The 26,577-nt window shown below is 41.5% G+C and overlaps 1 protein-coding gene across 1 annotated transcript in view; it reads left to right on the top strand.

The window, feature by feature from the left end:
* LOC115226143 (serine/threonine-protein kinase Chk2-like) overlaps positions 1-22,916 on the top strand; it is a 51,667-nt gene extending 28,751 nt beyond the window's left edge. Inside the window, 6 exon segments of the mRNA XM_029797137.2 lie at positions 205-252; positions 4,009-4,172; positions 6,173-6,288; positions 8,236-8,321; positions 21,399-21,476; positions 22,531-22,916. Coding sequence (XP_029652997.1) covers positions 205-252; positions 4,009-4,172; positions 6,173-6,288; positions 8,236-8,321; positions 21,399-21,476; positions 22,531-22,602 — 564 coding nt within the window. The 3' untranslated portion in view covers positions 22,603-22,916.
* The last annotated feature ends 3,661 nt before the right edge of the window (positions 22,917-26,577 follow it).

Raw genomic sequence — 26,577 nt, 5'->3', positions numbered from 1 at the left:
TATCATGGGGAACTGGGCATAGCCTCAACAACAACCCTAGTTTCACTTTCTCTTTCTCTTCATGTTTTCTTTTCCGAATGGTTTTTGTATAATTTCTTCTTATTTATTTTTTGTTTCGCTTTTATTCTTTCACTGCTTTCAACTATTTCGCTTTGGCCATACTGGGGCACAAACTTTATTTTCTTTCTTTTCCATTAATCACAGCCAGAAAACATCCTTCTGATGACTGATGAAGAAGAAACTTTGATAAAGGTAATACATATCATTTCTTTTTTACCATTTTATCCTTTTTCATTCATTGGATTGTGGCCATGCTGGGGCAAAGGCTTGAAAGAAATGAAACCTGCATGCTCCACTGGATGGGTAATGTCAGTGTGCATATAGTGTGCATATATAACAGAGTGTTAGTAGTTTGAAAGAAAAACTGGGTATATATAGCATCATATGTAGTGTGCTAGAGAGAAGACCGCATTGGTGTGGCCATGTGATGTGTATGAATGAAAACTGTTGCATCAAGAGGTGCCGATCTCTAATTGAAGAAGGAACATGTGGAAGGGGTAGACCCAGGAAAATGTGGGACGAAGTGGTCAGAAAGGATCTTAAGAGTGTAGGCCTCACAAAGGGGATGACAAAGGACTGAGTCTTCTGGTGGTTTGCTGTGCTTGAGAAGCCACGTGAAGCTAAGTAAAATTGTGGTTGTCCTTGCCTACAGGCATGTCCCCTACACCCCTTGTCATCTGAGCAATCCTAACCTTGCAGGTTCGTGGGTGTTGGTGCCACATAAAAAGCAATAAAGAAATAAATACCATCGGCATTGCGTAGGAGTGGCTGTGTGGTAAGTAGCTTGCTAACCAACCACATGGTTCCGGGTTCAATCCCACTGCATGGCACCCTGGGTAAGTGTCTTCTACTATAGCCTCGGGCCGACCAAAGCCTTGTGAGTGGATTTGGTAGACAGAAACTGAAAGAAGCTCATCGTATATATATATATATATATAAGCGGCACATAAAAGGCACCATTCGAGCGTGATCGTTACCAGTGTCGCCTTACTGGCACCTGTGCCGGCGGCATTTGTAAAAAGATTCGAGCGAGGTCATTGCCAGTCCCTTCTGACTGGCCCTCATGCCAGTGGCATGTAAAAGCACCCAATACACTCTCAGAGTGGTTGGCGTTAGGAAGGGCATCCAGCTGTAGAAACTCTGCCAAATCAAGATTGGAGCCTGGTGCAGCCATTTGGTTCGCCAGCCCCTCAGTCAAAATCATCCAACCCATGCTAGCATGGAAGGCAGACGTTAAACGATGATGATGATGAGTGTTCAGCTTTGGCTGAATGACCTCCACATATGGTTTGTTTATAGTGATCAAATGTTGATGCCGCACATTAGCTCACTCTCTCCATCAAATTAACGTTACCTGAACAGGTGCACTGTGTGCCACACATCAGGTGTCAAAGTGATTGCAATGCAACGTGAGATGAAGTGTTTTGCTCAAGAACACAACACACCACCCAGTCTAGGAATTGAAACCGCGATCTTGTAACGGTGAGTCCAACTCCCTAGTCTGTTTCCCAACCACATGTTTTAGGTTTCAGTCCCTCTACAGGACACCTTGGGCAAATGTCTTCTGCTATAACCCTGAGCTGACCAAAACCTTGTGAGTGAACTTGATAGACAGAAGCGTAAAAAAAGCCCATTGTATAATCATTAGCATCATTTTTACATTCACTTTTCCATGCTTGCATGGGTTGGATGGTATTTGTTGAGGTTGTGAGCTGGCAGAATCGTTAGCACACCGGGCGAAATGCTTAGCGGTATTTCGTCTGCCATAACGTTCTGGGTTCAAATTCCGCCAAGGTCGACTTTGCCTTTCATCCTTTCGGGGTCGATAAATTAAGTACCAGTTACGCACTGGGGTCGATATAATCGACTTAATCTGTTTGTCTTTCCTTGTTTGTCCTCTCTATGTTTAGCCCCTTGTGGGTAGTAAAGAAATAGGTATTTGTTGAGGTTGATTTTCCAAGCACTTCCCACTGCCACCCCAAACCTATTTCGCAAGCAAGGTAAAATTTTCCCCCACCATCCGAACGTGGTTGATGCCAGTGCCCCACCGACTGGCTCCTATGCTGGTGGCACGTAAAAAGCACCATCCAAACGTGGTCAATGCCAGTGCCTCCCGACTGGCTCCCATGCTGGTGGCACATAAAAAGCATCATCCAAAAGTGGTCAATGCCAGTTCCCCCTGATTGGCTCCTGTGCTGGTGGCACATAAAAAGCACCATCCAAACGTGGTAAATGCCAGGACTGCTTGACTGGTTCCCATGTCAGTGGCACATAAAAAGCACCCACTACACTCCCGGAGTGGTTGGTGTTATGAAGGGCATCCAGCTGTAGAGATATTGCCAGATCAGATTGGATCCTGGTGCAGCCGTTGGCTTTCCAGACCTCAGTCAAACCATCCAACCCATGCCAGCATGGAAAGCGGACGGTAAACGATGATGATGATGACTAGACGTGTTCTCACAGAAGATTGGAAATGAACAACACTGCTAGCATGACAGTGGCACTCGTTTACAACTGTCAGTACAAGCAGACAGTAACACACACACGTGTGTGTGTGTGTGTATGTTTGTGTCTCCCTGTCTTGATATTATGTTATTGTTCATTATCATCATCATCATTTAGCGTCTGCTTTCCATGCTGGCATGGGTTGGACGGTGCAACTGGGGTCTGGGAAGCCAGAAGGCTGCACCAGGCCCAGTGTTTCTATGGCTGGATGCCCTTCCTAACGCCAACCACTCCTTGAGTGTAGTGAGTGCTTTTTATGTGCCACCGGCACGGGGGCCAGGTGAGGCTGGCAACGGCCACGATCGGATGGTGCTTTTTACGTGCCACCGGCACGGGGGCCAGGTGAGGCTGGCAACGGCCACGATCGGATGGTGCTTTTTACATGCCACCGGCACAGAGGCCAGGTGAGGCTGGCAACGGCCACGATCGGATGGTGCTTTTCACGTGCCACCGCCACAGAGGCCAGGTGAGGCTGGCAACAGCCACGATCGGATGGTGCTTTTCACGTGCCACCGGCACAGAGGCCAGGCGAGGCTGGCAACGGCCACGATCGGATGGTGCTTTTTATGTGCCACCGGCACGGAAGCCAGTCAGGGCGGCACTGGCAACGGCCACGTTCGGATGGTTCTCTTATGTGCCACTAGCACTGATATCACAGCGACAATTTCCATTGATGTTGATCGATTTTGATTTTTGATTTTTTTTTTTTTTTTTTTTTTGTTGTAAATGGAATATTATTCATTTCCATTATTCTGCAAAAACATGTCTGGTCTTGGTGAGGAGGGTGTTTATTGGACACCCTGCGGGATTAAAAACAAAACCCGTCAAAGGGCGGAGGAACTCTTGAGAGTCAACGGCCATCCAATAAATGTCTTAAGGCTGTATCATGTGTGGGGACATAGAAATAATCGGACTGAATGCCCGATTGCGCGGTTAAACCATTAGGTGTGAAAGACTCCTAGCCTTTGTAAATAGATGAGTGATGGCCACAGGAGGGGTATTTGGCTATAGAAAATCTGCCTCAATAAATTCTGGCCAACTCATTCAAGCATGGAAAAGAAGATATTGATGATGATGAAATCATCAGCTTCAAGTACTGAATGTTGTATTTCATTAATTGTAATTGTTAATTAGCTGATATCTCTTTCTCTCTCTCTCTCTCTCTCTCTCTCTCTCTCTCTCTCTCTCTCACTCTCTCTCTCTCTCTCTCACTCACTCACTCACCCACTCACTCACTCACTCACTCACTCACTCACTCACTCACTCACTCACTCTCCCTTCCCTCCCTCCCTCCCTCCCTCCCTCACTCACTCACTCCTTCCTCACTCACTCCTTCCTCACTCACTCCTTCCTCACTCACTCCTTCCTCACTCACTCCTTCCTCACTCACTCACACACACACACACACACACCTGATCTCCCTCTCTGTTCTTGTACCTCCAGGTGACAGATTTTGGATTGTCCAAATTCTTTGATAATGGCAGTGTGTTAAAAACATTCTGTGGAACACCCACATACTTGGCCCCAGAGATTCTATTGACCGCTGGAAGAGGGAGTTACACAAAAGCAGTTGACTGCTGGAGTCTGGGTGTAATTCTTTTTATATGGTAAGTTTAAACTGCAGGCGCAATGGCCCAGTGGTTAGGGCAGCGGACTCGCGGTCGTAGGATCGCGGTTTCGATTCCCAGACCGGGCGTTGAGTGTTTATTGAGCGAAAACACCTAAGAGCTCCACGAGGCTCCGGCAGGGGATGGTGGTGATCCCTGCTGTACTCTTTCACCACAACTTTCTCTCACTCTTACTTCCTGTTTCTGTTGTACCTGTATTTCAAGGGGCCGGCCTTGTCACTCCCTATGTCACGCTGAATATCCCCGAGAACTATGTTAAGAGTGCACGTGTCTGTGGAGTGCTCAGCCACTTACACGTTAATTTCACGAGCAGGCTGTTCCGTTGATTCGGATCAACCGGAACCCTCATCGTCGTAACCGATGGAGTGCTTCCATTCCATGTGTGTGTATGTAAATATATGCTTATGTATGTATTCAAATATATGTTCCTATGTATATATGTATATGTCAGGTCACTTTCGAGTGTTACTGGTAACATGTAACCCAGTACAACCTGTTGCATGGTCAGGTCGTCGGCGACTAAACCGGCAACCCCACCAAGCTTGCTTGGTGAGGAGGGTGTTTATTGGACACCCTGCGGGATGAAAAACAAAACCCGTCAAAGGGCGGAGGAACTCTTGAGAGTCAACAACCATCCAATAAATGTCTTAAGGCTGTATCTTGCGCGGGGACATAGAAATAATCGGACTGAATACCTGATCGCGCAGTTAAGCCATTGGGAGTGAAGGACTCCTAGCCTTTGTTAGGGCATCCTTCTAGGAGAAGTAACTGGGATAACTCCGACATAAAACCTGCGGCTCAGTGGTTACCGATGATGTTGACTTGTTCTTCTTTTCAGATTATGGTTGCTGTTGCTTAGTGAGTGGGATTGACTCAGTGCACAGCCTTTCCTCACTTTAAAAAAAATCTTGCACAGGCATTGCACGATAACAACATTGATTGAGCTTCGTGCAATAGCCATACTCGATAATGAGGGGGCAGCAAATACATGCTTACATATTTAACAAAAACACTATCATCAACGTTTGAAGTATCTCGGGAGATATGAGTTCATATCAAGAGTCTTACAAACCAAATACAATAACAAAATAACATGAAAAACTTCCTTATTAGCAATGCAGATAATCAGGCAACCTCACTGGTGCTGGTGTCATGAAAAGCAAAAAAGGCACCCAATAGATTCTGTAAAGTGGTTGGCATTAGGAAGGACATCCAGCCTTAGAAATCATTCCAAAACAGAAATTGGAGCTTCATGCAGCATCCTGGATCCTGTTGAACTGTCCGACTTGTGCTAGCATGGAAAACAGAGGTGACATGATGATGATGATACTAATCATCATCATCATTTAATCTTCTCCCACCATGCTGGCATGAGCTAGACTGTTTGATAGGAGCTGGCCAAGCAGAATCCTGCATCATACTTCTGTGTCTGTTTTGACATGGTACCAGCACAGGCAAGGTCAGTTTTGGCATGGTTTTTACAGCTAGACGACCTTCCAAATGCCAACCACTTTATAGTGTGGACTGGGTGCTTTTTACATGGTACCAGCACAGGCAAGGTCAGTTTTGGCATGGTTTTTACAGCTAGACGACCTTCCAAATGCCAACCACTTTATAGTGTGGACTGGATGCTTTTTACATGGTACCAGCACAAGCAAGTTCTGTTAGGCATGGTTTTTACAGCTAGACGACCTTCCAAATGCCAACCACTCTACAGTGTGGACTGGATGCTTTCTAAGTGGCACCTGCATCAGCAGGGTCACCAAGTAACTTGCAAGACAAAGATCCTGTGAGAGGGGACGGGGCATGGGGTGGGGAGGTGATCTTGTGCCAAATGATGAATGGTTAGAGTAACAAATATTTTATTAAACCTCCCTCTAAAATCTCGTCTATATTGAAAATTAACTGAAACCAATTAGAAATATAATTATGAAAGAGTTGATCTCTGCTTTTATCTCTCTCATCTTCTCTTGTTTCAGTTTGGTTGGTTATCCTCCATTCTCTGAAGACCGGAAAGACATGCCTCTAACAAAACAGATTTTAACGGGGACCTATATGTTTAGTTCACCCTATTGGGATGATATATCAGTAGCAGGTAAGTACCTTTTTTTTTTTTTGGAGAATCCTATTTCTTTCTAAAGAACTGGTGGTGGGCCCCTCAAAAAAATGAGCCTGCAATTTAAGGGGGGTGGGGGTAAAGATGATGGTCAGTGGTTGTAGTGGTAAAGATGGTGGGGGGTAAGTTTCTTGACCACACTGTGGTGCCTCCACCTATATATAAAAATGCGGTGAGCTGGCAGAAATGTTAGCACGCCGGGCGAAATGCGTAGCTGTATTTTGACCGTCGCTACGTTCTGAGTTCAAATTCCACCGAGGTTGACTTTGCCTTTCATTCTTTCGGGGTCGATTAAATAAGTACCAGTTACACACTGGGGTCGATATAATCGACTTAATCCCTTTGTCTCTCCTTGTTTGTCACCTCTATGTTTAGCCCCTTGTGGGTAGTAAAGAAATAGGTATTTCATCTGCCGTTACGTTCTGAGTTCAAATTCCACCGAGTTCGACTTTGCCTTTCATCCTTTTGGGGTCGATAAATTAAGTACCGGTTGTGCACTGGGATCGATGTAATCGACTTAATCTCTTTATCTGTCCTTGTTTGTCACTTTTATGTTTAGCCCCTTGTGGGTAGTAAAGAAATAGGTATTTCGTCTGCGGTTATGTTCTGAGTTCAAATTCCGCCGAGGTTGACTTTGCCTTTCGTCTTTTCGGGGTCAATAATTTAAGTACCAGTTATGCACTGGGGTTGATGTAATTGACTTAATCCGTTTGTCTGCCCTTGTTTGTCCCCTCTATGTTTAGCCCCTTGTGGGCAATAAAGAAATAACCTGCATATGTTTCTGAAAGATTTGAACCTGGAACTGTGAACATTGTTTCTTAGTGAATATGAGCAACCACTACGAGTGATAATAATCCTTTCTGCTATAGGCACAAGGCCTGAATTTGGGTGGGGCGGGGGTGGATAATTGATTATATCAGAAACCCCACCCCCCAGTACTCAACTGGTACAGTAAGGTTCCAGGTATCTTGTTCCTTTGTCATCTCATCTGAAAAGTTGCAGGTCTTTAGTTCATTCTTCAGTACTTTGTCCCTTATCTTCCTGGGTCCCTCCCACTTGCACGTGTTCCATCTATTTTCGAGAGGTCGGCAATGCTTTATGAGGCCGTCGCCATCCATCCGCATCACATGACCAAACCTCTCTCTCTCTTTCGGAGAGGCACTGAGCAGCTAAACGCACACATACACACACGGCAGTAACTTCCACCTACCGAATTCAATGACAAAGCTTCGGTCAGCTCGGGGCTATAGTGAAAGACACCTACCCAAAGTGACACGCAGTGGGACTGAACCCGAAACCATGTAGCTAGGAAGCAAGCTCCCTAACCACACAGCCATGCCCATTGCATGAAAAAGCAGCTGAGTATATCACCCAGGGTTATAACGATTCTGTCAGCTCAAAGAGCTCCCCCCCCCCCAACAACAACAACAACAAAAAGGACACAATGCTGTACGCACCCTAGCAACACAGATGTGTAGCTGGTGATGCAGTAGAAATTTGCCTGAAACTACCAAATATTGAATGATGATGATAATAATAATAATAATAATAATAATTGGGAATGACAGCAACGACTAAAACAATACCTGTTGTCATAGGTGCCCTGGGAATGATAGCAAAAGGGGCTGATTGCTACCTAACTCAGATACCAGGAAACCCCAAAATGGCAGAAATTCAAAAGATAGTGCTCATGGGAACTGCCCATATCCTACGCAAAATACTTTCTATGTAATCTCGAGTTTTAAAATAAACATAATTTTCGTATGGTTCTTTAGACATTCTCTAGAACAACACTATGTACAAAACCAAATATATGGCACCCTAGGCATAACACCAACATGAACTTCCAACTTGTTGTCTCTTGAGGTCTCTGGGTGAGACTTGGAGCCAACTTGTTTTCACATGTAAATTCTTATCTACTTTCAGCAAAGGACCTCGTGCAGAAAATGCTGACTGTTGATCCCAGCCAACGCATTACTATCCAGGAGGCCTTTTCTCATCCCTGGTTGAAGGTAAATAGAAAAATAACTTTTGAAAAAGTCTGAATTTTCTCCCGGATTTTATTTCATTTTTAAAAGAATCATCAGCCATTTAATAAATACAGGTTAATCAAATTATTGGGTTGGAATTTATTCTTGCAACTTTTTTCAACAAATTTTATTCAACAAAAACAATAGCAACATGTAACAAAAGCATCTTTAAATGATTATTCTGGAGCATATTCACCATCTACTTCAATTACTGCTTCCCATTTGCTTAGCAGACGGTCAGACTATCATTTAAAGACGTTTTTGTTGAATAAAATTTGTTGAAAAAAGGCCACAATAATTACGCACCAACCCAATAATATCAAATTACATAAGTACTGGGGTTGATGTGGTCAACTAAAAATTCCTTAATCTTTTTGGTTTCAACCAACCTCATGGTACCCTTGGTACTATGACATAACCCTCCTGTTTTTAAGAAATCTAAACTAAAACCATTTATGTATTTGTTTTGTAAGGTTCCTGTTGTGAAATCATGTGTTGAAACAGATATTGCTATATTTAGTCCATTAGAATGAACCAAACAGAACAGGAGGAGACACTTGGGATGGAGTGTTGATGTAGAGGTCACAGTGTGTGGTGAAAGATTTCAGACAAAGGACAAAATAAATAAGAATAATAATAAAGAAAAAACTGAAATGAAAACCAAATGTATAGTGCATGTGGATAATTGGCAAAAAAGATGACCATCCACAAATATAGCTACAAATTAAAACTCTCCATTCCATCAAAATTTCATGTCAGTTCTTGTTCCAAATATAAAATTAATAGGGACAATTATTTTACTAAATTTTTATTGTTTTCAAAATTAATTGGAACAAAAGCAGTGTACAGGGTGGTATCAAAAGGTTCCCAGACTTGTTATGTTTCATAAAAAATAAATTTATTTGACAACAATTGCAGCGTGGAAGGTGTTGTTTATAAGCCATTTAAGAAATACACAAAAACCATTAAATTCACTTCAACATTTAAATATAATATGTCAAAATATTTTCGTCGCTTTGAGACCGCGACCTGTTCCCTGACAATGTGCTATATATATATATATATATACTTTATTTAAAGCAGCAGAAAATTCAACAAAACCTGTTACTCTGAGTTTCCCGTTGCCGTTCATCGGACAGTTTTTGCAAAAACTGTCTGATGAACGGCAACACGGAACTCAGAGTAACAGGTTTTGTTGAATTTTCTGCTGCTTTAAATAAAGCATATTACTCTACCACTGGTATTTGAGTATTCTTTTTTCCATTTTGTTTCACATTTATGTGTTTACTCCAGCATATATATATATATATATATATATTACGGAGATGTACTTGCATAGCGAATGACTTGATCTGAGATCGTGTGCTGGAACGAAAACAATTGCAGCGTGGAAGATGTTTATAAGCCTTTTAAAAAACACACAGAATCCGTTAGATTCTCACTTCAACATTTAAATTTAATTTGCCAAAATATTTCCGGCGCTTTGAGACCGGGACCTGTTCACTGACAAAACTTCGTGCTGCATATATTTCGCTAGGGAACTGCTCTACATCTTAGAGTGAGCTGCTTCTCTGGTTTATATTTTCTACAAACGATACACACACACACACATATATATGCTATGCAAGTACATCTCCATAATATATATATACATATATATATATGCACCAAGTGTAAGCTATGGACACATAAGAGGTGCAGCAATGTCAAAGGAAGGCTAACTAAGAAAATAGTTTTTGTCTGTGGCAGATGCTCAGGAGAAATAAACACTGGAAATGTGCAGAGTCCAACTTCTACCACGTTCCAGGGAGACAAACTAGAAGTAGTTGATAGCTTCCGCTACCTAGGAGACCAAGTCAGTAGCGGGGGTGGGTGTGCTGAAAGCGTAACTGCTAGAGTAAGAATAGCCTGGGCAAAGTTTAGAGAGCTCTTACCCCTGCTGGTGACAAAAGGTCTCTCGCTAAGAGTAAAAGGCAGACTATATGATGCGTGTGTACGTACAGCCATGCTACATGGTAGTGAAACATGGGCCGTGACAGCTGAGGATATGCGTAAGCTTGCAAGAAATGAAGCCAGTATGCTCCGATGGATGTGTAATGTCAGTGTTCATAATCGTCAGAGTGTAAGTACTTTGAGAGAAAAGTTGAACCTAAGAAGTGTCAGTTGTGGTGTGCAAGAGAGACGGCTGCGCTGGTATGGTCATGTGACGAGAATGGCTGAAGATAGTTGTGTGCAAAAGTGCTACACCCTAGCAGTTGAGGGAACCTGTGGAAGAGGTAGACCCAGGAAAACCTGGGACGAGGTGGTGAAGCACGACCTTCGAACTTTAGGTTTCACCAAGGAAATGACTGAAGACCGTGTCCTATGGAAGTGTGCTGTGCATGAGAGGACCCGCAGGACTAGTCAGGCCATATCCCGTGGCCCCTACCTGGGACGTAGTCGATCCACCTGTGCATACCTTCCTTCTTGTGACACTTGTGAAGACCTGCTGAGGCAAGTGAAAATCAAATCAAATCAAATCAAAACAAATCAAAATAGATGAACATCAATGGAATTTGTATCCTGTGGTACCAGTGCCAGTGGCACACAAGAATCCATCCGAACGTGGCCGTAGTCAGTACCGCTTGTGGTACCAGTGCGGTGGCACACAAGAATCCATCCGAACGTGGCCGTAGTCAGTACCGCTTGTGGTACCAGTGCCGGTGGCACACAAGAATCCATCCGAACGTGGCCATAGTCAGTACTGCATCACTGGCCATCGTGCTGTGGGCACATAACAAACACCATCCGGTCGTGGCCGTTCGCCAGCCTCATCTAGCACCGCATCACTGGCCATCGTGCTGTGGGCACATAACAAACACCATCCGGTCGTGGCCGTTCGCCAGCCTCATCTAGCACCTGTGTCCGTGGCACATAAAAACACCTTCCGAAGACACGGCAAGACTAGTCAGGCCATAAACCATGGCCCCTAACTGGGACGTAGTCAGTCCACCTGTGCATACCTTCCTCCTTGTGATACTTGTGAAGGCCTGTTGAGGCAAGTGAAAATCAAAATCAAAACAAATCAAAATAGATGAACATCAATGGAATTTGTATCTTTGTGGTACCAGTGCCGGTGGCACACAAGAGAAAACCATCCGAAAGTGGCCGTAGCCAGTACCGCATCGACTGGCCTCCGTTCTGTGGGCACATGACAAACACCATCCGATCGTGGCCGTTCGCCAGCCTCATCTAGCACCTGTGTCGGTGGCACATAAAAACACCATCCGAAGACCCGGCAAGACTAGTCAGGCCATAACCCATGGCCCCTACCTGGGACGTAGTCAGTCCACCTGTGCATACCTTCCTTCTTGTGACACTTGTGAAGACCTGTTGAGGCAAGTGAAAATCAAATCAAATCAAAACAAATCAAAATAGATGAACATCAATGGAATTGTATCTTGTGGTACCAGTGCCGGTGGCACACAAGAAAAGCCATCCGAAAGTGGCCGTAGCCAGTACCGCATCGACTGGCCTCCGTTCTGTGGGCACATGACAAACACCATCCGATCGTGGCCGTTCGCCAGCCTCATCTAGCACCTGTGTCGGTGGCACATAAAAACACCATCCGAAGACCCGGCAAGACTAGTCAGGCCATAACCCATGGCCCCTACCTGGGACGTAGTCAGTCCACCTGTGCATACCTTCCTTCTTGTGACACTTGTGAAGACCTGTTGAGGAAGTGAAAATCAAATCAAAACAAATCAAAATAGATGAACATCAATGGAATCTGTATCTTTGTGGAGTTCCGCATCGACCGGCCTCCGTGCTGTGGGCACGTAACAAACACCATCCGATCATGGCCGTTCGCCAGCCTCATCTGGCACCTGTGTCGGTGGCACATAAAAACACCTTCCGAAGACCCGGCAAGACTAGTCAGTCCACCTGTGCATACCTTCCTTCTTGTGACACTTGTGAAGACCGGTTGAGGCAAGTGAAAATCAAATCAAATCAAATCAAATCAAAATAGACAAAATAGATGAACATCAATGGAATTTGTATCTTGTGGTACCAGTGCCTGTGGCACACAAGAAATCCATCAGTGCCGTAGTCAGTGCGGTGGGCACATGACAAACACCATCCGATCGTGGCCGTTGCCAGCCTCATCTGGCACCTGTGTCGGTGGCACATAAAAACATCATCCGAAGACCCAGCAAGACTAGTCAGGCCATAACCCATGGCCCCTACCTGGGACGTAGTCAGTCCACCTGTACATACCTTCCTTCTTGTGACACTTGTGAAGACCTGTTGAGGCAAGTGAAAATCAAATCAAATCAAATCAAAACAAATCAAAATAGATGAACATCAATGGAATTTGTATCTTGTGGTACCAGTGCCGGTGGCACGTGGCACATAAGAAAACCATCCGAACGTGGCCGTAGCCAGTACCGCATCGACTGGCCTCCGTGCTGTGGGCACGTAACAAGCACCATCCGATCGTGGCCGTTTGCCAGCCTCATCTGGCACCTGTGTCGGTGGCACATAAAAAAACCATCCGAGCGTGGCCGTCTGCCAGCCTCGTCTGGCACCTGTGTCGGTGGCACATAAAAACACCATCCGAGCGTGGCCGTCTGCCAGCCTCGTCTGGCACCTGTGTCGGTGGCACATAAAAAACACCATCCGAGCGTGGCCGTCTGCCAGCCTCGTCTGGCACTGTGTCGGTGGCACATAAAAACACCATCCGAGCGTGGCCGTTTGCCAGCCTCGTCTGGCACCTGTGTCGGTGGCACATAAAATCACCCACTACACTCTCGGAGTGGTTGGCGTTAGGAAGGGCATCCAGCTGTAGAAACACTGCCAGATCTGACTGGACTGGTGCAGCTTTCGGGCTCCCCAGACCCCAGTTGAACCGTCCAACCCATGCTAGCATGGAAAGCGGACGTTAAATGATGATGATGATGATGATGATATATATATATTACATTTTGCACTTTTTTTCCTCTTTGTGATCCCAAACTCATTAAAGATTCACCTCCTTCCACTCCTTCCCTCTTCATCTCAACATCCAACCTCCTCTTTCTATATTGAGTGAAAAAACGGTATGGACGTTTTGTTTTGGTGTCTCGCTCTGCTGTATACAACTATGAGGATTTGCATCCCCAACGAAACCCGTATTTTTCCCAAACTTCTCAAACCTGATATAATGTAATACATGTCTTTGGTGTGGTAATTGTGTGCAACTGATGAAGGCTATTGACATACATGTTACATCAATTATGCATTGATATAAACTGTCCAATAAAGCCAGAAACATATGTACTGCTAAATCCTTTGCATCCTGTTTTTCTTTTGATAAATATACCCTATCACCTACACCACTAACTGGCATATACAGGTGCTTACAGTTATCAAGTATTCACCCTGAATCTTTTGTACCTATATATATATATATATATAGCACGGAATTTTGTCAGTGAACAGGTCGCAGTCTCAAAGCGACGGAAATATTTTGACAAATAAATTTAAATGTTGAAGTGAATTTAATGGTTTTTGTGTGTTTCTTAAATGGCTTATAAACACCTTCCATTTTATTGAGCAAAATCCCCATCAAAAGAGTAAAGAAGACATAAATACTGTAAATATGGTGTCCCTTAATTTACCAACTCTGAAGGGATGAAAGACAAAGTCAACCTCAGTGGAATTTGAACTCGGAATGTAAAGTTGGATGAAATGCTGCTTAGCATTTTTCCTGGCATGCTAACGATTCTGCCAGCTTGCTGCCTTAATAAATCGGGACCCCCTTCAGTCACAACACTGACCATGGGATTGCACCTAGAAAGTTACCCTCCCAGGTACAAGTCTAGGCAAGGTTGTTTATGGAAGACCAACAGTTGCCCATGCATACTGGCCTCCCCCTCTCCATGCCAACAGTGTTATCCAAGGGAAAGGCAAAGGGGCCGATACAGCTTGGCACCCGTGACGTCGCAACTCATTTCTACAGCTGAGTGAACTGGAGCAACGTGAAATAAAGTGTCTTGCTCAAGAACACAACACGCAGCCCGGTCCGGGATTCGAGCTCACAACCTCACGATTGTAAGCTCGATGCTCTAACCACTGAGCCATGTGCCTTAATAAATAATAATACTAATAATAAATCTTTTCTACTAAAGGCATAAAACCTGAAATTTTGGGAGAGGGGACCAGTCAATTACATCAACCCCAGTGTTTCACTGGTACTTAATTTATCAACCCCGAAAGGATGAAAGGTAAAGTCAACCTCAGTGGAATTTGAACTCAGAACATAGCAACAGATGAAGTATTTTGTCCAGCGTGCTAACCATTCTGCCAGCTCACCATCTTAATAATAATAATAATAATAATAATAATAATAATTTCTTTACTACCCACAAGGAGCTAAACACATAGGGGACAAACGGATTAAGCCAATTACATCGACCCGAGTGCATAACTGGTACTTAATTTATCGACCCCGAAAGGATGAAAGGCAAAGTCGACCTCGGCGGAATTTGAACTCAGAACCTAACGGCAATCCTTTCTACTATAAGCACAAGGTCTTAAATATCGGCGGGGGGGGATTGATCACTTCGACTCCAGTACTTGACTGGTACTTAATTTATACTGACCCTGAAAGAATGAATGGCAAAGTTGACCTCTACAGAATTTGAACTCAGAATACAGCGGCGAATAAAATAACGCTAAGCATTTCATATGGCATGCTAACGATTCTGACAGTTCACGACCTTAATAATAATAAATGCCCTGATGCAGTACCAGGCAGCAGCTCTCATGGCTTCTGATCTTAACTGATTGGAAGTGTTATCATGTACATTGTTTTGTCTTGGTATAAAAGATGGGCTACAGCAAATATTCTGCTCAATACCACAGATTTGCTAATGCCCTGATGCAGTACCAGGCAGTGGCTCTCATGGCTTCTGATCTTAACTGATTGGAAGTGTTATCATGTACATTGTTTTGTCTTGGTATAAAAGATGGGCTACAGCAAATATTCTGCTCAATACCACAGATTTGCTAATGCCCTGATTCAGTACCAGGCAGTGGCTCTCATGGCTTCTGATCTTAACTGATTGGAAGTGTTATCATGTACATTGTTTTGTCTTGGTATAAAAGATGGGCTACAGCAATATTCTGCTCAATACCACAGATTTGCTAATGCCCTGATGCAGTACCAGGCAGTGGCTCTCATGGCTTCTGATCTTAACTGATTGGAAGTGTTATCATGTACATTGTTTTGTCTTGGTATAAAAGATGGGCTACAGCAAATATTCTGCTCAATACCACAGATTTGCTAATGCCCTGATGCAAGTACCAGGCAGTGGCTCTCATGGCTTCTGATCTTAACTGATTGGAAGTGTTATCATGTACATTGTTTTGTCTTGGTATAAAATGGGCTACAGCAAATATTCTGCTCAATACCACAGATTTGCTAATGCCCTGATGCAGTACCAGGCAGTGGCTCTCATGGCTTCTGATCTTAACTGATTGGAAGTGTTATCATGTACATTGTTTTGTGTCTTGTATAAAAGATGGGCTACAGCAAATATTCTGCTCAATACCACAGATTTGCTAATGCCCTGATGCAGTACCAGGCAGTGGCTCTCATGGCTTCTGATCTTAACTGATTGGAAGTGTTATCATGTACATTGTTTTGTCTTGGTATAAAAGATGGGCTACAGCAAATATTCTGCTCAATACCACAGATTTGCTAATGCCCTGATGCAGTGCCAGGCAGCAGCTCTCATGGCTTCTGATCTTAACTAATTGGAAGTGTTATCATGTACATTGTTTTGTCTTGGTACAAAAGATGGCCTACAGCAAATATTCTGCTCAATACCACAGATTTGCTAATGCCCTGATGCAGTACCAGGCAGTGGCTCTCATGGCTTCTGATCTTAACTGATTGGAAGTGTTATCATGTACATTGTTTTGTCTTGGTATAAAAGATGGGCTACAGCAAATATTCTGCTCAATACCACAGATTTGCTAATGCCCTGATGCAGTACCAGGCAGTGGCTCTCATGGCTTCTGATCTTAACTGATTGGAAGTGTTATCATGTACATTGTTTTGTCTTGGTATAAAAGATGGGCTACAGCAATATTCTGCTCAATACCACAGATTTGCTAATGCCCTGATGCAGTGCCAGGCAGTGTCTCTCATGGCTTCTGATCTTACTGATTTGAAGTGTTATCATGTACATTGTTTTGTCTTGGTATAAAAGATGGGCTACAGCAAATATTCTGCTCAATACACAGATTTGCTAATGCCCTGATGCAGTACCAGGCAGTGGCTCTCATGGCTTCTGATCTTAACTGACTGGAAGTGTTATCATGTACATTGTTTTGTCTTGGTATAAAAGATGGGCTACAGCAAATATTCTGCTCAATACCACAGATTTGCTAATGCCCTGATGCAGTACCAGGCAGTGGCTCTCATAGCTTCTGATCTTAACTGATTGGAAGTGTTATCATGTACATTGTTTTGTCTTGGTATAAAAGATGGGCTACAGCAAATATTCTGCTCAATACCACAGATTTGCTAATGCCCTGATGCAGTACCAGGCAGTGGCTCTCATGGCTTCTGATCTTAACTAATTGGAAGTGTTATCATGTACATTGTTTTGTCTTGGTATAAAAGATGGGCTACAGCAAATATTCTGCTCAATACCACAGATTTGCTAATGCCCTGATGCAGTACCAGGCAGCAGCTCTCATGGCTTCTGATCTTAACTGATTGGAAGTGTTATCATGTACATTGTTTTGTCTTGGTATAAAGATGGGCTACAGCAAATATTCTGCTCAATACCACAGATTTGCTAATGCCCTGATGCAGTACCAGGCAGTGGCTCTCATGGCTTCTGATCTTAACTGACTGGAAGTGTTATCATGTACATTGTTTGTCTTGGTATAAAAGATGGGCTACAGCAAATATTCTGCTCAATACCACAGATTTGCTAATGCCCTGATGCAGTACCAGGCAGTGGCTCTCATGGCTTCTGATCTTAACTGATTTGAAGTGTTATCATGTACATTGTTTTGTCTTGGTATAAAAGATGGGCTACAGCAAATATTCTGCTCAATACCACAGATTTGCTAATGCCCTGATGCAGTACCAGGCAGTGGCTCTCATGGCTTCTGATCTTAACTGATTTGAAGTGTTATCATGTACATTGTTTTGTCTTGGTATAAAAGATGGGCTACAGCAAATATTCTGCTCAATACCACAGATTTGCTAATGCCCTGATGCAGTACCAGAGGCAGCAGCTCTCATGGCTTCTGATCTTAACTGATTGGAAGTGTTATCATGTACATTGTTTTGTCTTGGTATAAAAGATGGGCTACAGCAAATATTCTGCTCAATACCACAGATTTGCTAATGCCCTGATGCAGTACCAGGCAGTGGCTCTCATGGCTTCTGATCTTAACTGATTGGAAGTGTTATCATGTACATTGTTTTGTCTTGGTATAAAAGATGGTCTACAGCAAATATTCTGCTCAATACCACAGATTTGCTAATGCCCTGATGTAGTACCAGGCAGTGGCTCTCATGGCTTCTGATCTTAACTGATTTGAAGTGTTATCATGTACATTGTTTTGTCTTGGTATAAAAGATGGGCTACAGCAAAAATTCTGCTCAATACCACAGATTTGCTAATGCCCTGATGCAGTACCAGGCAGTGGCTCTCATGGCTTCTGATCTTAACTGACTGGAAGTGTTATCATGTACATTGTTTTGTCTTGGTATAAAAGATGGGCTACAGCAAATATTCTGCTCAATACCACAGATTTGCTAATGCCCTGATGCAGTACCAGGCAGTGGCTCTCATGGCTTCTGATCTTAACTGATTTGAAGTGTTATCATGTACATTGTTTTGTCTTGGTATAAAAGATGGGCTACAGCAAAAATTCTGCTCAATACCACAGATTTGCTAATGCCCTGATGCAGTACCAGGCAGTGGCTCTCATGGCTTCTGATCTTAACTGATTTGAAGTGTTATCATGTACATTGTTTTGTCTTGGTATAAAAGATGGGCTACAGCAAATATTCTGCTCAATACCACAGATTTGCTAATGCCCTGATGCAGTACCAGGCAGCAGCTCTCATGGCTTCTGATCTTAACTGATTGGAAGTGTTATCATGTACATTGTTTTGTCTTGGTATAAAAGATGGGCTACAGCAAATATTCTGCTCAATACCACAGATTTGCTAATGCCCTGATGCAGTACCAGGCAGTGGCTCTCATGGCTTCTGATCTTAACTGATTGGAAGTGTTATCATGTACATTGTTTTGTCTTGGTATAAAAGATGGTCTACAGCAAATATTCTGCTCAATACCACAGATTTGCTAATGCCCTGATGTAGTACCAGGCAGTGGCTCTCATGGCTTCTGATCTTAACTGATTTGAAGTGTTATCATGTACATTGTTTTGTCTTGGTATAAAAGATGGGCTACAGCAAATATTCTGCTCAATACCACAGATTTGCTAATGCCCTGATGCAGTACCAGGCAATGGCTCTCATGGCTTCTGATCTTAACTGATTTGAAGTGTTATCATGTACATTGTTTTGTCTTGGTATAAAAGATGGGCTACAGCAAATATTCTGCTCAATACCACAGATTTGCTAATGCCCTGATGCAGTACCAGGCAGCAGCTCTCATGGCTTCTGATCTTAACTGATTGGAAGTGTTATCATGTACATTGTTTTGTCTTGGTATAAAAGATGGGCTACAGCAAATATTCTGCTCAATACCACAGATTTGCTAATGCCCTGATGCAGTACCAGGCAGTGGCTCTCATGGCTTCTGATCTTAACTGATTGGAAGTGTTATCATGTACATTGTTTTGTCTTGGTATAAAAGATGGTCTACAGCAAATATTCTGCTCAATACCACAGATTTGCTAATGCCCTGATGTAGTACCAGGCAGTGGCTCTCATGGCTTCTGATCTTAACTGATTTGAAGTGTTATCATGTACATTGTTTGTTTGTCTTGGTATAAAAGATGGGCTACAGCAAATATTCTGCTCAATACCACAGATTTGCTAATGCCCTGATGCAGTACCAGGCAGTGGCTCTCATGGCTTCTGATCTTAACTGATTTGAAGTGTTATCATGTACATTGTTTTGTCTTGGTATAAAAGATGGTCTACAGCAAATATTCTGCTCAATACCACAGATTTGCTAATGCCCTGATGCAGTACCAGGCAGTGGCTCTCATGGCTTCTGATCTTAACTGATTTGAAGTGTTATCATGTACATTGTTTTGTCTTGGTATAAAAGATGGGCTACAGCAAATATTCTGCTCAATACCACAGATTTGCTAATGCCCTGATGCAGTACCAGGCAGTGGCTCTCATGGCTTCTGATCTTAACTGATTGGAAGTGTTATCATGTACATTGTTTTGTCTAGGTATAAAAGATGGGCTACAGCAAATATTCTGCTCAATACCACAGATTTGCTAATGCCCTGATGCAGTACCAGGCAGTGGCTCTCATGGCTTCTGATCTTAACTGACTGGAAGTGTTATCATGTACATTGTTTTGTTGGTATAAAAGATGGGCTACAGCAAAATATCTGCTCAATACCACAGATTTGCTAATGCCCTGATGCAGTACCAGGCAGTGGCTCTCATGGCTTCTGATCTTAACTGATTGGAAGTGTTATCATGTACATTGTTTTGTCTTGGTATAAAAGATGGGCTACAGCAAATATTCTGCTCAATACCACAGATTTGCTAATGCCCTGATGCAGTACCAGGCAGTGGTCTCATGGCTTCTGATCTTAACTAATTGGAAGTGTTATCATGTACATTGTTTTGTCTTGGTATAAAAGATGGGCTACAGCAAATATTCTGCTCAATACACAGATTTGCTAATGCCCTGATGCAGTAGTACCAGGCAGCAGCTCTCATGGCTTCTGATCTTAACTAATTGGAAGTGTTATCATGTACATTGTTTTGTCTTGGTATAAAAGATGGGCTACAGCAAATATTCTGCTCAATACCACAGATTTGCTAATGCCCTGATGCAGTACCAGGCAGCAGCTCTCATGGCTTCTGATCTTAACTAATTGGAAGTGTTATCATGTACATTGTTTTGTCTTGGTATAAAAGATGGGCTACAGCAAATATTCTGCTCAATACCACAGATTTGCTAATGCCCTGATGCAGTGCCAGGCAGTGGCTCTCATGGCTTCTGATCTTAACTGATTTGAAGTGTTATCATGTACATTGTTTTGGTTGGTATAAAAGATGGGCTACAGCAAATATTCTGCTCAATACCACAGATTTGCTAATGCCCTGATGCAGTACCAGGCAGCAGCTCTCATGGCTTCTGATCTTAACTAATGGAAGTGTTATCATGTACATTGTTTTGTCTTGGTATAAAAGATGGGCTACAGCAAATATTCTGCTCAATACCACAGATTTGCTAATGCCCTGATGCAGTGCCAGGCAGTGGCTCTCATGGCTTCTGATCTTAACTGATTTGAAGTGTTATCATGTACATTGTTTTGTCTTGGTATAAAAGATGGGCTACAGCAAATATTCTGCTCAATACCGCAGATTTGCTGGTCTGTTGTTTGACCGTAACCAGTTGAGCATGTCCCTTAGTGGCTGACGATATGTGCATCTCTGATCACGAGCAGAAGTAGTGGGGGAGCATCATAGCCATGTGTTGAGAGGGATTCTTTGGGGTTTGGATAATTCACCTCTGGAAACATGGGTGGTTCTTTCAACATCCTTAAACAACCCTTATTCTGGGACCTTTTGAGCGGGATGGGCTACTCAACCTGAAGAATATTCTAACTGGGCCCCACCTGCAAGGTCATGTGCTGTTTATCTCGATATGAGATCACCATGTTGCGCACATATGGTTGTGATGCATGTGCCTGGTGTACCCTTATCAGACGGGTAGTCATGATGGGTATGCTGGGCTTCGTATATTTGTACCCTAGTGTCACTTTGATGGCATGCACTGCTCTCTCACTCAGTAATAATAATAATAATAACAATAATGGTAATCTCTGCATTTCTTTTTGTAGGATCAACAAATGATTGAGAAAGCAAACACTTTGATGTACCCAGGATCCAATGGACTGATGCTGTCCACTTTGTCTATGGTATATATAATGTTTTTACTGTTGCTTGATTCAGTCTTTGGGATGTGGCCATGCTGGGGCATTACTTTGAAGCGATGAGTTGAACAAATCTTCACCAGAACTTGTTCTTTATTTGAAGTTCAGTTCTTATTCTGTTGCTCTTGGGCATCCAGCTGTTGACACCATGCCAGGACAGACGACGGAACCTGGTGCAGGCCCCAGCTCCTGTCAAACCATCCAACCCATGCCAGCATGGGAAATGGACATGAGATGATGATGATGCTAATTTACAGGGATGTAACCAAAACAGTACCGGTTGTCATGTGGTTGAAGTGAAACAAACATAGAGAAAATGACACACACACACACACATCCATCTGTCCATCTATCCGTCCATTCATCATCATCATATGTCCATTTTCCATACTGGCGTGCGTTGGACAGTTTGACGAAGACTGTCAAACTGGACTGCTGCTCCAGTTTCCACTCTGATTTAGCAGGGTTTCCACAGCTGGGTGCCCTTCCTTATGCCTCCCTATATCGTGGTTCACCTATTGTGCACCCATTACCCCCTGAATTTTTCTGGCTAGTATCTTTCTTTTCTTTTTACTTGTTTCAGTCATTTGACTGCGGCCATGCTGGAGCACCGCCTTTAATCGAGCAACTCGACCCCGGGACTTATTCTTTGTAAGCCCAGTACTTATTCTATCGGTCTCTTTTGCCGAACCGCTAAGTAACGGGGACATAAACACACCAGCATCGGTTGTCAAGCGATGTTGGGCGGACAGACACACAAACACACACACACACACATATATATATATATATACATATATATGACGGGCTTCTTTCAGTTTCCGTCTACCAAATCCACTCGCAAGGCTTTGGTCGGCCCGAGGCTATTGTAGAAGACACTTGCCCAAGGTGCCACGCAGTGGGACTGAACCTGGAACCATGTGGTTGGTAAGCAAGCTACTTACCACACAGCCACTCCTGCGACTACGTGCTTTAGCTTCGTTACCATGGCAACAGTCTTCTTCATGGTTCATCTCTACATTTCTTTCTTTCGTTTCAGTTGCAGCCACAGCCAGGGAAACGGAAAATGAACGACGTGGATACCCATTCTGTTGTCAAGAAAGCCAAGTAGCTTCCAAAGCCAGGCAGGACATCCCACTTTGCTCATCTCCAATCGTGGTTGATACCACGAACCTCAACATCCTGTATACCATGCATTAATATTACATGTTCTCCTTCAGTTACACCATCAGTTCAGAATATTTACACCATCAATTCAGAATATCGGTGAAACTACCTGATTCCTCCTTTTTTTTTTAATTTTTTTTTTTTTATACCTATTATCTATAAACTAAATAGGACTAAATAGGACAGTACAATTTTTGCAACTGTGTTTCTTTTCTGTCTGTCTGTCTGTCTCTGCATCTGGTCAATGCATACAAGTGTGCATTTAGATGTGTGTGCATTTAGATGTGTGTGCATTTAGATGTGTGTGCATATACACACACACACACACACACACATGTTATATATATGTGTCCATGTGTATATATATATATTAATATATATATATATACATACATATATATATATACATACATATATATATACATACATACATATATACAAACATATATACATACATATATACATACATATATATACATACATATATATATATGCATATATATATATATATACATACATATATATATAACATATATATATATATACACACACGTATATACATACATATATATATATATATATATATACATATATATACACACGTATATTCATATATATATATATTATATGTATACATATATACATATATACACATATATACATACATATATATATATACACGCACACATATATACATACATATATATATATACACATATATACATACATATATATATATACATATATATATATATACATATACATATATATACACATATATACATACATATATATATATATATATATACACACACATATATATATATATACACACATATACACATATATATACATACATATATATATATACACATATAACATATATATATATATAATACATACATATTATATATACACATATATACATACATATATATATATACACATATATACATACAATATATATATATATATACATATATATATATATATATATATATATAAAGAAGCCTAGTATTTATAAACGTTCTGTCCAAACCAAATAAGCAAAAAAACAAAACCAATGCTGCTCTTTACACAGTAAAACTTCTATTTCTCTCCGGTTCTGATTTTATAATTCTAGAAAGGCTTCATTAGGGGCTGCTGTATATATTCTGCTTCATCTGTTTACCATCCACGTTCTGTTTATTAAATAGAACTGCGCATACTGTTCTACTATGACAGATTTAGAACCATAGCTGTGGTATATATGATTTGACTCTCTTGTTCTAAGTATAAAATAGTTATGCAAATCATACATTGCAGTTTTGTGGACTCATTTTCAAGACAACCTCTCTTGTTCCTACCTAATCACATGAACTGTAAAGGCCAGAGACACTGCCCTTTCTCCTTTGATTAAGGCACACCAAAAAATAATATAAATGCCTATAGATGTGTTCATGTAAGCATATATGTTGATATGTGTGCATAAAATATGTGGAAGTGAAACAACAATGGTGATCTGCGAAATCCCAACTGTAAATTCATATAGTATCCTTTCTGTTTGGCTGGTTCCGTTTCCTCGTTAGGAGGTCGACCGTAGGCAAATAACCTAATAGCCAACGAGTAGGAATAAACCTACAACAAGTCAGTCAGAGATTGACAAGTTTAACGATAATATTTTTATACTACAGAAAGATAGTTTTAAAATGGTGATGCTGCAAAACCTCAAGAAATATTAGGTGGCATCCTTTTTTTGTATTATAAACATGCATACATATATATGTATATACACATATATATATATTACTACACACACTCACATATATAAATGTATATGTCTATACAGCATATACATATATATATATATATATATACACATACATACAAAATAAGGAAATGGAGAAACACATCTTAATCAATGATCAACTACCAGATAATACCCAATCACATAATTTATTAAACCACTGTAGTGGTTTTGTGATGACAAGAGCCACTGTCTAATGGCAAAATGTTCATGAGGATTTCGCGTGTCTACATTTTAGGTTAAAATATTGTTTTTAATAAATTATGCGATTGGGTATTATCTGGTAATTGATTATTGATTTGGATGTATTTCTCCATTTTCTTATCTTGTATTATGAATTTGTGGTAAAACATTTTACCTTTGCCCATATAATACAGTAAATGAATTGATTGCATCGCAATTCTTAACATTTATGTATTAACTTTGTTGGGTGCTTTACTGGCAGTATATTGGATATATGTTATCCCATGGAGGGTTGCACTCACAACCCCTATCTCAATTTATATATATATATATGTAGGTCCCGGGTTGAGTCGGGGTTAACCACAGTAAATAAGGTACTCAATACATAGCAGAGTAAATTAATTTATTTTATAGAAGGAGCTTCTACAGGACTAGAACTGTTTCATTCAAATGAAATCATCAGGAAGCTTCCTGATGATTTCATTTGAATGAAACAGTTCTAGTCCTGTAGAAGCTCCTTCTATAAAATAAATATATATATATATATATATGTATGTGTGTGTAATAAATTATACACAACTGAAAGTGTTGTAGTTTCATGCTTTTTGATTCTTGAGCAGGCATATATATAAAATTTGCCATGTTTCAGGGTTGTTTATCTGTTAAGGATTCTTGACTGTTTTAAAATGAAATGTGTGGAAAAACATGAAGAAGGTTGGTGCAAAAAATGGAACAAGGAAAAAGAAATGAAATCAAGAAAACTAAGATCCTTGTTCCCTGATTGCAGAATGCTCTTTAAATACAACTAGTTTAGAACAAGACAACAGCTCAGTCTGGAGCAGGTGGTGCTTTTCAATTTGATAAAAGATACTTCTCCATGTGTCTACACCTGCTAAAAATTTCAGATCTCTAATTAAGCATTGTGTTGAATTTACTGGATTGAAGAATATGAGATCATTCTGCTACACATAAGTTTCATTTCTTAGCTCCATTAACATATGGCTTGGATTTCTCCACTTAATTGTTTATGATATGGAGCTACTCTTCAAATTCCATACATGGCTAGCCAACTTAGCTGGTTTGCAATATATCTCTTGAATTCACCTTCACATAATCCAATGTAATTCTTCTTTTCAATTGATTTATATTGGAGCATAGCTGTAACTTCAGCCTCGTATATGACAGTTTATCATACATGCTTGGTCAAGTGGGCAAGCTTCAGGGTCTCAACAGTTACAACTGGGAATGATCTCTTGGTGATTTTTAAGTTTAGCTTTTTTATGTTTAGCTGTATGATATTTTTATATTTTATGTTTAGCTGTATGATATTTGTATTAAGTGTCTGTAAAACATTTTCCTGTATGATTCCTGTCTCTTAGAACATTATAACTCGCAAAAATCACCAAGAGACCATTCCTGTTGTAACTGTTGAAACCTTGAAACTTGCCCACTTCACCAGGCGTGTATTTACCAAACACGCCTGTCATATACAAGGCTGAATTTACAGCTACGCTTCCAAGACAACTCAGTTGAAAAGAAGAATTAGGTTATGTGAGGGCGAATTCAAGAGATGTTATGCAAACCACCCATCTTCTTCCCAGCACACCAATAAAAGTTCCAGTATCATTTAATGGCACATATGGAGTAGTTCAGTTTATTTTCTTCACCCATGGCTGACTTTTATAACAGCTCACTCTGAACGGCTTCGTGCACTGAGTGATCTAGTATAAGTCAATCAGTGGACATAAACTAAACCACTATATGTCCTTGATTAATTTAAAGATTTCTAGTAATACGGGCTCACACTTTTCTACTTGTAAAATTATAACGTATTTGTGTTTCAAAATTTACATAAAACATGCTTACAACAAATGAGGCATTTGCACAAATCTATTTCATGTCCTGGAGAGAGGATGTGAAAGTTTAGAAGCATTGAGGAATGATTTAGGA

This window comes from Octopus sinensis, linkage group LG29 (assembly GCF_006345805.1).
Source record: "Octopus sinensis linkage group LG29, ASM634580v1, whole genome shotgun sequence".
Lineage (NCBI taxonomy): Eukaryota > Metazoa > Mollusca > Cephalopoda > Octopoda > Octopodidae > Octopus > Octopus sinensis.
The sequence above is the reverse complement of the archived record's forward strand: the minus strand, read 5'-3'. Positions and strand labels throughout refer to the sequence as shown.